This window comes from Dromiciops gliroides, chromosome 2, assembly GCF_019393635.1.
Source record: "Dromiciops gliroides isolate mDroGli1 chromosome 2, mDroGli1.pri, whole genome shotgun sequence".
In the NCBI taxonomy this organism is placed as follows: Eukaryota; Metazoa; Chordata; class Mammalia; order Microbiotheria; family Microbiotheriidae; genus Dromiciops; species Dromiciops gliroides.
The window spans coordinates 426,198,603-426,214,508 of NC_057862.1; the positions used below are offsets into that span (position 1 = coordinate 426,198,603).

General features: G+C 49.0%; 1 protein-coding gene across 1 annotated transcript in view; it reads right to left on the reverse strand.

Moving 5' to 3' along the window:
• Positions 1-15,906, reverse strand: part of CRB2 (crumbs cell polarity complex component 2) — a 46,624-nt gene that overhangs the window by 12,559 nt on the left and 18,159 nt on the right. The window contains exons 2-8 of the mRNA XM_043981480.1: positions 15,186-15,776; positions 12,943-13,138; positions 11,760-11,899; positions 11,063-11,248; positions 10,356-10,469; positions 1,170-2,060; positions 228-751 (exon numbers count right to left, since the gene is read on the reverse strand). Of these exons, the coding sequence (XP_043837415.1) occupies positions 228-751; positions 1,170-2,060; positions 10,356-10,469; positions 11,063-11,248; positions 11,760-11,899; positions 12,943-13,138; positions 15,186-15,776 (2,642 nt within the window). The remainder of the gene's footprint in view (positions 1-227; positions 752-1,169; positions 2,061-10,355; positions 10,470-11,062; positions 11,249-11,759; positions 11,900-12,942; positions 13,139-15,185; positions 15,777-15,906) is intronic.

Here is a 15,906-nt window from a genome sequence, read left to right on the forward strand (position 1 = left end):
GCCTCAGCTCTCTTCTGGCCATGACATTTGATATTCCATGTTCAGATGTTCTAAGTTCTAATGTCTCTTCCAGCTCTGATATTCTATGTACTAAGGTCAAAGTATCCCCACTAAGTGGTTCACTTTCCCCAGAATGTATACATGCGCACATGTACATACACACACACACACACACACACACACACACACACACACACACACCACCAACAACCACCTTCCTTACTCACCCTGCAGGTATCTTCAGAGACACACCCCAAAGTAAGGTTGCTGGCCTGCCCCTCATACACTTCCCCAGAACTGGTCCAGTTGCCTGGGTGAAGGAGAGGGAGGAAGTCTAGGCGGAGGCTGTTAAGACGAATGTCCTGCAGACAACCTCTAAAGTTGCCACCCCAGGGCTCAGCCCAGGCTGGTGTGGCCAGACCACCCACATGGACCTCATAGCTGGGGCCCAGAGGCAGCCCTCGAAGCTGTCCCTGGTCTAAGCTGAGCATCACCAGGTGCCTGTGCCCATCATCCAAACGTCCAGGAAGAGTCACTACTGAAGTGTAAGCTGTCTCCACGTGGACCTCCCCTCCAGCCAAGAACACTGTGTAGGTGGGCAGTGAGCCATTGGTCATCTGCAGCAGGAGACCCGCAGCCTCACGAGTACGCAGGACAAAAGATATGGTGAGGTTAGGACCTAGTGCATCTCTAAGCAGGAAGGAGGCCATGCTGTGGGACCCCTCCAGGCTAAAGGTCCATGCCGGTGGCTCTGGGGAGAAAGGGAACAGCAGAGGAAACTTCAGCAAGCTGGAGTGGTCAATATGGGGAAGGACACCCCAAGAGGGAAGGATAGAGGTTGGATAATGACATAGACTCCACCCTTGGGGTCAAAGTCAGGAAACACTGGCCCACTTATCAAGAAACCCTGGGTTGAAGGCAGAGTCACCACCCTCACCCTGGGGCAATACTAACATTTTTGGCGGGGGAGAAGGGGCATGGCTTCTGGCCTCAGGGATCTTCTGTCTGAAGTGGGAAGCTGTAAGCCCTGAACTCAAGGAACCCCTTCCACCCAGTATTCCTTGAAAGTAGGGGCTAGATCTTCCCCACAGACCAGGGGCTTCCGAAACCAGTCTGTTGTTGCTAACACCCTCCCTGTGCCCATGGCCCCATCCAACTTTGGAACTCACCCTGGGAACATGTGGGGCCTTCATAAGGCCTGGGGCAGTCACAATGGAATGTTGTCCAGAGGTCCACACAGGATCCGCCGTGGTCACAAGGCCCTGAGCTACACCAATCAGTATGCTCACAGCCCAGCTGGACCCCAGGCCGGCCATCAGCGAGATCCTGGGGCACTAGCATAAGCCCATCCACACGCACGTCCTCTAGGCAGCCTACAAAGCTCGGGGTGATCCCAGCCCCACCACCCACATGGACAGTCAGGAAGGCTGGAGAGTCTAGGACTACTTCTTCTATTAGGGGATGGCTCTTCAGGCAGGGCCCATTCCCACAAGCCTCATGCCACAGCCTCAGCTCCAAGGCTGAGTGGAGGAGGACCACTTCAGCCTGGTGCCAATGCCCATCACTCAAGGATGGGGTATTGAGGCTCAAGGGGAGCTCAGTGCCTTGGCTCCTCAGTATGGCCTGCAGGGCACCCTGAGACAGCTCCAGAGTGAGGCTTTCCATGGTGTCTCCTCGGGAGAACAGAAGTCCATCAGGCAACGTAGTTCGAAACCTCAGTGACACAGCTGGCTGCACAGGCCCATCACCTATAGGCAGTGCTACAAGCAAGGAGCCACCAGATGCCAGGGAAAAGGTAGTAGATTGGGTACACGTGGGCCCATGAAAACCTGGCAGGCAGTGACAGGTATAACTATGGGCCCCCGCCTTGTAGATGGGGATGCACTGGGCCCCATGTTGGCAGGCGTGACCTTCACATCCGGTGAGCTGAACAGAGCAGTCCTTCCCACCCCAGGATGGGGGGCAGTGGCACACATAGTCATTTACACCATCCTCACAGGATGCACCACGGAAACAGGGCTCAGATGCACAATCATCAACATTAACCATGCACGATATACCTGGAGAGAGAGGAAGGGAGTGTCAGCCCATAGACATGGAACCCCAGAATGCCCCCATTGGAAGAGATCTGAGCCATCTTCTAATCAACTCCAACCAACCAATCAACAAACATTTATTAAACACCTCCTATATGCCATGCACCAGGGATACAGATTTTTTAAATGGAGACAATTCCTATTCTCATGTTTTATGTTACTCACCATGATGTCACTAAGAGGTAGTGAGATACTGGCTGCTTGACTAATAAAAATGACTTTTTCTGTTTTTAATTCAAAATCTATTTTTAAACATATCTATTTTAATGGCAGCTTGGGGTGGGGACCCAATAGACTTGTTCTAATTATCTCTAGAGGGTTAAAATTAAAATACATCTAGTGGTAGAAATAATCCCTATCCCTTTAATATTTAAAGGTTTACAAAGCAAAGCACTTTCTTCACAACTCAAGGAGGCAGGAAATGCAGGCATTATTATCTCCATTTTACAGATGAGAAAACTGTGGATTGGAGAGGTTAAGTGACTTAGCTGCAGTTACAGAACTAGATTCAAACCCAGGTCCTTCTCATTCAAAGTTATTTTGCTCCTGCAACCATTCATTAGGCACCAAGCACTAATTATTAGCAAGTCATTCCTTCTTTTTTTTTCATCAGCCCTATCATTTCACTAGTCTAGGCAACAGCCAGTGAGGAAACTTCCTTTACCAAAACAGATCAGTATCTCCTCCATAACTTAGAGGTCCAGAGAGTTGTCCAGGGATACTAGGAGGCTAAGTGAGTCTTCCTGACTCCAGGGCTAGCTCCCTTATCCAGGACACCATCTTGCTGAAGCATCTCAGGCAAAATCTACCTCCTTGTAACTTAGCCTGGAATGTTTTTGGTGATGTTTCATAGCAAAGTGGATAACCAGAAAGACCCAAGAAGTTTAACACCTCCCCCCCCCATCAAAGACACATACAGGCTGTGTGACCCTGTGCAAGTCATTGAATCTTGCAATGCACTAGACAACTCTCTAAGACAATAATCTGCACTTGGGTTAAGGTGTCCTCGCCTGGGAATTCCCTATGTCAGTGGAATCACAAGTCCAATCCTTATCCCTATCCCCTTTTTTTAGAATTTAAAAAGTTAGTAAGAAACGATGATCAGGCAGATTTCAGAAAAACCTGGAAGGACTTACATGAACTGATGCTGAATGAGATGAGCAGAACCAGGAGAACATTGTACACAGTATCAACAACATTGTGTGTTGATCAACTGTGATAGACTTGACTCTTCCCAGCAATACAATGGTCCAAGATCATTCCAAAGGACTCATGATGGAAAATGCTCTCCAAATCCAGAAAAAAAGAACTGTGGCATCTAGATGCAGATTGAACCATACTATTTCTATTTTTTTGTTTTCCTTTTGAGGCTTTTCCCTTTTGCTCTAATTTTTCTTTCACAGTATGAGTAATGCAGAAATATGTTTAATGTGATTGTACATACATAACCTATATCAGATTGCTTGCTGTCTTGAGGATGGGGGAGGGAGGAGAGGGAGGGAGAAAAATTCGAAACTAGAAATCTTATAAAAACAAATGTTGAAAACTATCTCTACATGTAACTAGAAAATAATAAAATACTTTTATGATAAAAAAGAATTGAAAAGGCTATAGAGTAACTCAGTAAAAGTTTATTAGATGCCTTCTATATACTTCACTAAACACTGAGGATACAAAGAAATGGGAAACACATTCCCTGCTGTGAAGGGCTCAGTCTAATTAGTGAGGTAGATGCCTGCCTCTCCCCTGCACTTTACAGACAAGGAAACCGTAACCAAAGTTACAGAACTAAGAAGTGGCGGAGCCTAAATTTGAACCCAAATCAGTAACTCACCACAACTACACATGTTGTTCCTTGCTCTGCATTCTAGAGATAAACAAGACAAGTCTATTGGGTCCCCAGCCCAAGCTGCCATTTAAAACCCTTCTACCCTACTGCCGGCATCCAGCGTCAGGAGCCCTGAGTGATACCTCACCACTCTTGAGTGGTCCAGAGCCCTCAGTGGGGGGTTGGGCTGGGCTGGGCTGGGCTGCTGTGCTCCTCACTCCTCGCTAGCCTCCTGTCACCACAGCAACATAGCTCGGCCTAACTTGGGCAACTCCTGGTTTGAGGAATTTGAAGAATTCCGGAACCTCAGCATTGGAAGGGACCTCGGAGGGCACCAAGTCCAAACCACACCTGAACACAAATCACGGGCAGGGGTGGATGCTTTTAGAGCTGAAGAGGACCTCAGAGATCATCTAGGCCAAGTCCTTCATTTTACAGAAGAGGAAACTAATAGCCTGAGAGGGGAAATGACTGACCCAATGTCATATAGCTTTCATTTTCTTTGTTGTTGTTCATTCATTTTCTGTCATATTCAACACTTTGTGACCCCATTTGGGCTTTTCTTGACAAAGATCAATGGTTGGCCATTTCCTTCTTATGCTCATTTTACAGATGAAGAAACTGAGGCAGACAGGGCTAAGTGACTTGCCCAAGGTCACCCAGCTAGTAAGTGTCTGGGGCCAGATTTGAAGATGAGTCATCCTGACTCCAGGCCTGATGCTCTATCCACTGCATCACCTATTTTCTATTTTCATTTTCTATATCACTCTAAAGCTTACAGAGCCCTTCCATCACAACAACCTCAGTAGAAGTATTTTATAGATAAGCAAACTGAGAGGCAGAAAGCCGTGTGCACAAGGTTACACAATCAGTAAGTAGAAGAGGTGGAATTTGAACCCCAGTTTTCTGACTCCTGATCAAACATGCCTCCCCTCCTCTCAGCTCCATGATCTCCTAGCAAGTGTTCATTCAGCTTCTGCTTGAAGACTTTAGTGGTGGAAAAGCCCCTCTCCCTCAGGCAGACCAAACTACTTGAGAGGATAATTCTGGTTGTTAGAAAGTTCTTTCTTGCATAGAACTAAAACCTGCCTCCCTTTCTCCCCCTCCCTCTTTATTCCAAGCACTGCCCCTGGTTCAGCTAAAGGAGACCAAATATAAGAACCCCAATCCTTCCTTCCACAGAATGGTACCCAGAAGTGACAAAAGGACCCCTCCTTCCTCACTGACCTAATCCTCCACCCCCATCCTCAATCTGGTTTATACAGACAAAGTTCAGTGCCCTCCCCACTCCACTGGGTCAATCCCAGTCATACCTGCCAGGAGCAATAGGCCCCCCAGGACAGCGCCTGGGAGCAAGGATGTCATCTCACCCCCTCTGCAGACATTGGGGCCAGGAGATGAGGTGACTGCCTGGGTAGGGCACTGGGCTGTGGGCCCAGCCAAGTCAAGGGAGCTGAAGGCTAAAGCAGCTGCTCACCGGGAGCTGAGCTGGAGCGAAGGCTAATCCAGCTCCCCTTGACCCGCCCCATCCCTCCCATCTCCACTCCAGCTGACTCCCATCAGCACTGACAGACATAAGAATGTTTGGCTTAGGTCTTCCCTCCCTCCCTCCTCCATATGACGTCTGCCCAACCCCAGCTGGGGAGGGACTGTGGCAGGGGACAGTGAGCAACAGAAAAAGGTGACTGGAGACCTTTTCTCTCTGCCCAGCTCTAGGGCATGAAGGGGGGAAGGGAGGACCAACATCAATTATTTCTGTTTCCATAAAGCTTCACAAATTATCCTAGGAGTAGAAAGTACAGCGATTACTATGAAATTGCATTCAAATGCCACATCTGATGTTTATCACCTGCGTGACTTTGGGAAAATCACCTCCCTCGCTGGGACTCAGTTTCCTCATCTGTAAAATGGAATTGGACTAGGGGGCAGGCAGCTAAGTGGCGCAGTGGATAAAGCACTGGCCTTGGATTCAGGAGGACCTGAGTTCAAATCCAGCCTCAGACACTTGACACTTACTAGCTGTGTGACCCCGGGCAAGTCACTTAACCCTCATTGCCCTGCCCCCCCCCCAAAAAAATGGAATTGGACTAGATGGCCTCTGAGGTCCATTCCAGCTCTCCATCTATGATCCCCATTTTACAGAGAGACTAAGACTCAGAAAGAAGATGTGGCTTTTTCAGAGTCGTGCAACTAGTAAGCCACAGAAACAGGAATCATCAGTTTAAGACTTGAAAGTCCTCTAATTAACCATCTCATCCAACCCCTTTATTTTACTGATGAATAAACTAAGATCCAGAGATGTTAAATGGTCATTAAATAGTCATCAAAAGTCACACTAATTAGTGGTGGGGAGGGACAAGAAACCAGGTCTCCTGAGACCTTACAGATGAGAAAAATAAGGTACAAAGGGGAGCAGTGACTTGTCCAAGCTCACACAGGTTGTAAGTGGCAGTGTTGGGATTTGAACCTAGTCTCCTCTGACCCTCCTGTTCAAGTTCACCCAAGGCGAGCCTAAGAGATGGAACATCTCCATATCCCTACCATGAGACCACATCCCCACCACAAGACTCCCTGGGGCCTACACCCACTACCCCTGATAGGAGAGGAGCAGTAAAAGAGAGACAGAAAGACACATAGAGACAGAGAGAGAGAGAGAGAGAGAGAGAGAGAGAGAGAGAGAGAGAGAGAGAGAGAGAGAGAGAGAGATTTCATGACTACAACAACATAAGTAGAAATGGCAAAATGATTAGGACTGAATGCTATGAAGTTATACTGATCAAGCTTAGTCCCAAAGAAGAGATAGAATTCACCTCCCTCTATTTTTTCAGAGAGTACTATGGGTACAGAACACTAACTATAGGATTAAACTTGGTCAATGAGAGCAGGATATATTGGGAAGTAAAAGTGATATAAAAGCAAATGATATCAATACTTCTTTTTTTTTTTTTGCAGGACAATGGGGTTAAGTGACTTGCCCAGGGTCACACAGCTAGTAAGTGTCAAGTGTCTGAAGTCAGATTTGAACTCAGGTCCCCCTGAATCCACGGTCGGTGCTTTATCCACTACACCACCTAGCTGCCACCTAGCCGCCCCCTTTTTAAAAAAGAAGTATTGAGGGGGCGGCTAGGTGGCATAGTGGATAAAGCACCGGCCGTGGATTCAGGGGGACCTGAGTTCAAATCCGGCCTCAGACACTTGACACTTACTAGCTGTGTGACCCTGGGCAAGTCACTTAACCCCATTGCCCCGCAAAACAAACAAACAAAAAAAACCCAAAAACTTAAAAAGAAAAGACATTTCTTGACCAGAACACACCAGAAGAGGATAACCAGGATGATGAGAGAACTAGGTCCTGGGGCACTTGAGAATTGGATAAAGGAACTAGAGATCTTTGGCCTGGAGAGGAGAAGGCTTGGGGTGTGGGGGTGGGGCTGGTAACCACTGTCTTTAAGGAGCTAAAGGGCTGTCCTGAGGAAGAGGGAGTAGAATGTTTCTTCTTGGCCCCAGAATCAGAAGCAACAGATGAATAAAGGACAGAGACAGATTTCAGCTCGTTGGAAGGAAAGATTGCCTATCAAGAACTGTCCAAAAATGAAATAGAATACTTCTTTAAGTGGTGAGTTCCCTGTTACTAAAAGTCTTCAAATGGAGTCTGGATGACGATTTGTCAGAGGTGTTTGTCCAAGGGATTTTGACTCAGGTATGTCTTGGATTAGACACCCCCCCACCCCCACTCCCCGCTCAGGTCCCCTCTCAACTCAGATTCCCTGAGAAGCTGGCTGCCTTTGTCCCCATTCTTCCCCTTCCCCCACTACTCCTGGTCTCCCTCTTGAGCACTTCTAATCCTGGAACAAACACGGTCACAGCCTCATAAAATTTAGGGCCTTAAGGAAGAGGCACTTTAGGTGAGATCCTCTAGTCTAGGGGGGTAGTCCTCACTTTTTTGTGTCTTGGACCCCTTTAGCATCTGGTGAAACCACAATGGCCCCTTCTCAAAAAAATGTTTTTTTAAATGCATAAATTAAAATACATAGGAATACAAAGGAAACCAATTATATTGAAATATAGATACCACTATAGTTTTTTGGTTTTTGTTTTTTTTTGTTTTGGAGTTTTTTTGGTAAGGCAATTGGGGTTAAGTGACTTGCCCAGGGTCACACAGCTAATGTCAAGTGTCTGAGGCTGGATTTGAACTCAGGTCCTCCTGAATCCAGGGCCAGTGTCCTATCCACTGCGCCACCTAGCTGCCCCACCACTATAGTTTTTAAAAAACAAATTCATAAACCCCAGAACCTCCAATCTAGTCCAACCCTATCATTTTACAGAGAAGGAAACTGAGGCCCAAAGAAGCAAAGTGTATTATTTTTGGGTTTTTTGCAGGACAATGGGGGTTAAGTGACTTGCCCAGGGTCACACAGCTAATTAATGTCAAGTGCCTGAGGCCAGATTTGAACTTGGGTACTCCTGAATCTAAGGCCGGTGCTTTATCCACTGCACTACCTAGCTGACCCCCCCCCCCAATAAAGTATATTATTAACCTGGGATTTATCAACTTTTTAAAAAAAAAAGATTTTGAGGGGGCAGCTATGTGGTACAGTGGATAAAGCACCGGCCCTGGATTCAGGAGGACCTGAATTAAAATCAGACACTTAACACTTACTAGCTGTGTGACCCTGGACAAATCACTTAACCCTCATTGTCCTGCCAAAAAAAAAAAGATTTTGAAAACTGCATTTTCCTGAGTTCCTATTCCAGCTCTAACATTCTATGTACATTCAGCTCATGACCCCAAATCCTGCATCCTTTCCTACCCCATCCTGCCTCTTCTCATCCCTCTGTTAGTATACCATCAAGTCTCTGGCTAAATACCTCTATTGATGATGCATTCACTACCTCCTGAAGCAGACCAGGCAGGCTTCAGGACCCTGGGAGTGCCAGAGGCTGGAAAATAAAGGCCTTGCCTCTGTCCAAGCTCCCTGCCTGTCTAATTGCTGAATGGAAGAGTTAGGCCCAGCACCTGTGCCAGGGACAGGGAGTGGAGTCTGGGTTCACAGGGAGGAATTTGTACTAGGGATATTGGGGGTGGGGGGGCAGCGGAAAGGAGAGGACAACATTCCAGTGGAAGGGATAGGAGTGTTCATTGGCAGGTGTGTAGCTGAGGATGTGAATGAGTATGCACATAGCTGTGGACCACAATAACAATTAGAACTCACATTTCTCTGCTTCGTTAAGGCCAACACATTCCAACAACTCTGAAGGAAGTTGTGCAAATGTTCTTATTTCCATGTTAGGAATGAGGAAAGTGAACCTAAGGGAGGTTTTGTGACTTACCCAGGGTCATAGAGCTAGCGTCAGAACGTGTGTGTGTGTGTGTGTGTGTGTGTGTGTGTGTGTGTGTGTGTGAGAGATCCTCTGATACACAGAGCCACATGGGTCTAGCCCAATATGGCTCTTTGCCACCCCGTGCACAAAGCTCCCTCATCCTGTCTTCTGACTCTTTCCCAGATCTAGGATTCCCTCTTCTGCCATCTTCAAAGTCCACCTCTTCTGTGAAGCCTCACCTGAGCTTCTGCAGCTCCCTCATCAGGCCCTCGGGACCTGTTGTCTAGTCCCAAGAGGGATTTCGGCAAGTCTGTGACCTAGGGCCCTGTACTAGAATTTGAATCTACTTCCTATGACTCCAAATTCCCTTACTAGGTTCTAAGGGCTCCCAAACCAGGCCCTGGATCTTCTCCAATTCTCTGCATATAAGCACCAAGGCTAGGCATAGTGGAGATGCTGAGAGAGGGAAGGAATACAGGAATTTATGAGTGGATAATAGACTCAGTGAATGAATGGAGTAAATAAATGAGCAAATGAGTGAGTGCGTGATGGAAGAAATAAGGAAATGCTTATTTTATTTTTTTTTTTTGGCAGGGCAATGAGGGTTAAGTAACTTGCCCAGGGCCACACAGCTAGTAAGTGTTAAGTGTCTGAGGCTGGATTTGAACTCGGGTACTCCTGAATCCAGGGCCAGCGCTTTAACCACTGCGCCATCTAGCTGCCCCCAGGAAATGCTTATTAATCATTACTTATAACTCTTCTAGTGCACTCAGATTTATGAGTGAGTGGACAAATGAGTGAATGAATGAATGAAGTAAATGAGTGAGCTAAATGAATGATAGAGTAATGAAGGAAAGAAAGAACAGACTAAGTTAATGAATGTCCAGTGTTACTCCAAAGGACATCAGACACCCTCTATCAGTGCCAAGAATTCAGATGTCAAGAACAAGGTGGGGCTCTCTTCCTGAACAGCACATCTCCCTCCCCAGAGAAGAAGGAATGAAACACTAGGGCCCAGGTACTAATGACTGGACCCAAGAGTGTGACCTCCACTCAGGTAGAGGGCAGCTACCCCCCCAGATCCCTCCTCCCATCCTCCCATCAGGCACCTGTGTACCCTGCCAGGCAGTGGCACTGGAAACTGTTGGGAAGATCTTCGCAGGTCCCTCCATTCAGGCAGGGTTGGGACTCACACTCGTTCACATCCACGGAGCAGTTGTCTCCTATGAGCAGAACAGTCAAGAGTCTTCAATCAAGGCCCAGACACAGAGAGTGAAAAAACTCCCTTCCATAATGCCCATGAGGTCCCCTAGGTTGGGACCTCACTCATAAGCTATGTTGCCACCCAGGCCGAGAAGTCAAGGATCAGAGAACGAGATCCTAGAGAGAATCTAGTCCAACCCCTTCATTTTGCATACGAGGAAACTGAGACACCGAGAGGTGTCCAATCACACAGCTAGTAAATAGCAAAAAGAAACAACATGCATGAAAAATACAGAAAAACACGAGAAGATTTATAGGAACTGATGCAAACTGCAACTATGTCCTCTGACTCCAAATTCAACACTTTTCCCATTGTACCCCACACAGTCTGGCTCAATGCCTCCCTAAGGCCCAGAGCATGCCTGCAGCCAGTAGCCCCCCAATAGGCATTTAAGCTTGGACTAGAACCTGGTCTCCTGACACCCACCACAAGCCTCTTTCCACCATTGAAAGGCTCTTCCCTAGCCTCTCAAGTCCTCAGTCTAATGTTCCAGGGAACAGGGCCAGACACAGAAGGGGAGACTTGGGAGGAGGCTCCCCAAGTCCCAATCACCTGTGAAGCCAGGCAGACACTGGCACACGAAGCCAGCTGCTGAGCTGTAGCTGAAGGTCCCGGAAAAGAGAGGTTGGTCTCCTCCATAGAGTGACTCATTGGAGCGCTGGAGACAAAGGCCCCCATGGTGGCAGGGGGCCCCCTCACACTCATCTTCATCCATCTCACAGTGCTTCCCATGGTAACCTGGGGCAATACCCAGAGAGATATCAACACACCCATACCCTCATGGGTTTACACAAACACACACACACACACACACACACATATGCCATAAATATATACAACAACTAAAAGGCCTCTTATACATACAAACATGTCCATGGGCTCTACACATCAATGATTATATGGATGCACAGTGTCCATGGAATTCCAAACTGGAAAATTAATTAGGGACCACTTAATGTAACAGAGGGGGAAACCAAGACCCAGGGAGAAGTGTCTTACCCAAAGTCACAAAGATAAGAAAGGCAGCATTCGAATACAAGTGCCCTGACTCCTGAGCTCTCTGAACTAGGCTGGACATGAACTAATTGGACATGAAGAGCCTAAAAAGACTGACGGGGCCAATGAGGACCTGTTGGCCAAGATGAATGGGAGGTGCTGATGGGGGTGAGATGGGGGAGGGGAGGGATTGGGATAAGAATGAACACACAGGCATGTACAGACACACACACACACACACACACACACGTACCTGGCAGGCAGACACAAGTGTAGTTGCTCAGACCATCCAGACAGGTGGCATTGTGTAGACATGGGTTGGACAGACACTCCAGCACTTCCACCTCACAGAAAGTACCCTCGAAGCCTGTCCCACTGCAGTTACACTGGAACCTGGGACAGATCCAGCACCCAAGGGTCACAGACCTTGAGAGGCTGATACTCCATAGTCCTACCATCCCAGGTCCAACTCTGCTGTAACTGAATAGCAAACTAGCCCAATCCCCTCATTCTTTCAGAGGGGAAAATTCAGGCCAGAGATGGGAAGCAGCTTGCTTAATGTCACACAGCAAGTTACTAGCACAATCATAGAACCTAATTTCTGTGAACTAAAAGCTAGAAGTAGCCTTAGAAATCATCCAGTCAACCTCAACCCCCTGCCCCATTTCACAGAGGAGAAAACGGAGGCCAGGAGAGATGAGGTGGGTTTGCCCAACGTCACAAATGAGTTAGCTGCGAGGCCAGGACTCAGACCCACCAGATCCAGGAGCGTAGGCCTCCTGCACCAGGCTCTTGTATGTTCTTTCACTAAGCTAAGTTACCTGTTTTATCATTTCACTTTGTAGACCCTAAGGATGTGAGGTGCAGTGGAAAGTGAAGGAGGCCTCGATCTGAGGCCTACCCTGGCCCATCCTGACCTATCCTGGGCAAGTCACTTCACCCCTTAGAGGCCCAGCAATTCTCTAAAGGTGAGTGGCAGAACAGGCTCTGGGCTGCATGGATCAAGAGTCTCCACACAGGGAGTTCCCTGCATTCTTGACATCACTGGTCTCATCCTTGCCCGGAAAAGCTTCTCATATGTGTATCCCATCTCCCTTGCTAGAGCATAGCCTTGGTGAGGGCAGGGAGCAGCTCTCATTTAAGTTTTCTATGTCCCCTAGCTCTACAAACTGGGCCTTATGTATCGAACACACTTGATAGGACTGGTGACTCAAACTTGCCTTCCTTCCTCATTCTCAGACCATGCACTTTTTGAAGGCAGGGGCAGCCCCGCTCCCTCACAAGGGTTTCTGAAGGGCAGGGCCTCAGACATGGAGCTTCTGAAGGTCCAGGTCCCCATGCTCTTCCTCCCTTTCTTCCCACAGGGCCCAGGAGGGGCCTGAGGTCAGCCTGGCTTACAGCCTCTCCCCAGGGCCGGTTCTTCCCCCAGCTCTCACCTATCAATGAAGTTGTGGCATATGCCTCCATTGGCGCAGGGCTGGCTCTCACACTCATCAATGTCCACCTGGCAGTTATGTCCAGTGTAGCCCGGGGAACAAAGGCATCGGTAGGAGCCGACACCCTCCAGGCAGGACCCCCCGTTCTGGCAGGGGTCTGATTCACATTCATCTATTTCTGTCTCACAGTTCAGTCCTGAGGCAGAGGAGGTGAGGGGAGAACCAGGGTGGGGAGAAAGAGGGATAGAGAAAGAGAGATTGGGGGGGGGGTGGAGACAGGGACAGAGAGACAAAAAGAGACACAAGAAAGACGGAGACAGAGAGAGGGAAGCAGGGAAAGAGGAGAGTGAGTATATAGGATTTCATAGGTTTTCCCCTGGACTCCTTCACCCCGTTGTGGCTCCCTGAAGACCCAGAGAGGGCGCAGGCCTGAGTGCTGACCCAGAGACAGGGCGGCTTTCCCTGATCTCCAAGCCCCCAAACCCCATCCTTAGCTATTTCAAGACCCCAGGTGGTGCCAACCCAAGTGATGGAGAACCTAATTATGGGGCCCAGGACCTAATTATGGGTCCACTGCACCTCACTGCCATGAGAGCAGACTAGTGAACCCTTTCAAGGCAAGACACATAAACGTAGACAGACATTTAGAATTCCCAAATTATTTTCTTCACAGTCTTATGAGGTTAATCATCCCCTTTCTACATAAAAGGAAACTGAGGATCAGAAAAGAACTGAACTGAAGTTCATGAGCTTCAGAACTAGAAGGGGACTTGCAGACCATCTAAGCCAATCCCCTCAACTGATAATGGGCAAAATTCAGGCCCAGAGAAGGGGATTAGCTCAACTGAAGTCATCCGGTGAACAAATGGTTGAGCAGGGAAGTGAAGCCAGGTCCTTGGATTCTTGATCTGCGGCTCATCGGCTCATCTCATCACACCAGGCTCCATCCCAACCCCCACTGCTGCTGGAGGCTCTGCCCACCCCCCAGCCCCTACCAGTCAGGCTTCCAGACTCAATGACTCAGAGAAGGAGTTGCCCACTGCTCCTCCCACCTGGTGACCCCAAATTCCTCCCTAGGCACATCCTGGCAGGCCCCCAGCTCCTCAGGCTCCCGTGCCTGCCGGTGCTAGGGGAGGGAACTGGCCTGGATTCCAGGCCTCACTGCCTTGTCTGGGGAGGGGAGCTGAGAGGAGGGGTAGGAAAGAGGAAGGGGAAGGAGGGAAGGGAGGGGGATGGAAGAAGAGGATGAGGATAAAGGGCACAACCACTGTGACCAAGACCCACTGAATGACTCAGGCAAGAAGACTCAGCCTTACTCACACATTCGCAGCCATGTGCACACTCAGAGACACACCCCAACATTTATCCATGTACAAACATATGTGGGTATGCATGTTTTTCTGTGCTTCTGCTGATGTGCGCCTGGGCATATACATGTGGTCACATGCAAAGATATACCCACACAGATGCACATAAATACCCACAGACATACAGGGATACACACACACACACACACACACACACACGTACTGAAACACATACTCAAAGGCATGCCCACAGACATAACCCTTATTCCCACACAGACATAGTCATATAACATATAAATCCAAACAAATGCTTGATACCTCTACACACGCTCTCTCTCTCTCTCTCTCTCTCTCTCTCCCCACCCCCCGCCCCGTCTCTGTCTCTCTCCCCCTCTCTGTCTCTCTCTGTCTCTGTCTTTGTCTCTCCATCTCTGTCTCTGTCTCTGTCTCTCTCTCTGACTCCCCTCCATCTTCCAGGAGGCCTCATTAATTACACAGATAGGGCCAAGGAGTTCTGAAGATCGCCCCCCCCCAGACCTCTTTTTCTCTGGTGTCTCCCCTGCTCAACCATTTGTTAACTGTGTGACTTCGATTGAGTTCATCCCCTTCTCTGGGCCTGAATGTTGCCCTCCATCATTTGAAGGACTCAGCTTGGATGGTCTGTAAGGCCCCCTCTCGTTCTGAAGCTCATGAGTTTTCATTCACTTCCCCTGGCTGATCCTCAGTTTCCTCTTCTGCAGAAAGGGAATGATGCTTCCTCTGTAGCCTTTCTGCTCAGGTCCTCCTGAAATTGCCTGGGATGAGTCCCTTTTCCCTTGTCCCTGGGGTGGATGCTGTCCTCTTGCCTCCAGGGTGGATCTCTGTCCCCTTGCCTTCCCTGTATCCCAGTTTCCCTCCCGCCGAGGTAGGTCCCAGGGACCTGCCAGGCCTCCTCACCTGTGTAGCCAGGGGAACACAGGCACTGGTAGCCATCCACACGGTTGACACAGGATGCCTCGTGTTTGCAGGGCCTGGATGCACACTCATCGATGTCCAGCTCACAGCGTGGGCCCTGGAAGCCTGGCACACAGTAGCACAGGAAGCCATCAAGCCCATCCACACAGAGAGCCCCATTCTGGCAGGGCCCTGACATGCACTCATCCACGTCTTCCTCACACAGAGGACCAGTCCATCCTGGCTGACAGAGGCAAGCAAAGCCGGTCCCCGTGGCGAGGCAGGTACCCCCATGGTGGCACAGCTGTGTGGTACAGCTGCCAAAACAGCCGTTCTCCCCACAGTCTACCTGGCTGCAGTTGGGACCCCCGAGGCCAAGAGGACAGTGGCAGGTGTGATTCAAAGCCCCTGGAGCTGCACGGCATGTCTGGTTCTCGGGGCAGACCTGCTCAGAGCAGGCATCATAGAGCTTCTCACAGACGGTCCCCACATAGGCCATGGGCTCCGTGGGACAGACACACAGGAAACCACCACTGCTAGTGTTCTGGCACGTGCCCCCATGGGTGCAAGGGTCTGAAGTGCAGCCACTGGGGCCTGGAAAGGAGAGAGAGAAAGCTGTATCAGAACTGGAAGAGAGCTCGGAGACCACCAAGCAGAGTCTCCTTCGTTTTACAGATGAGGGAACCTTGCTCGTGGCCGTAGGAAGTAAGAAGTTGTGTCAGGG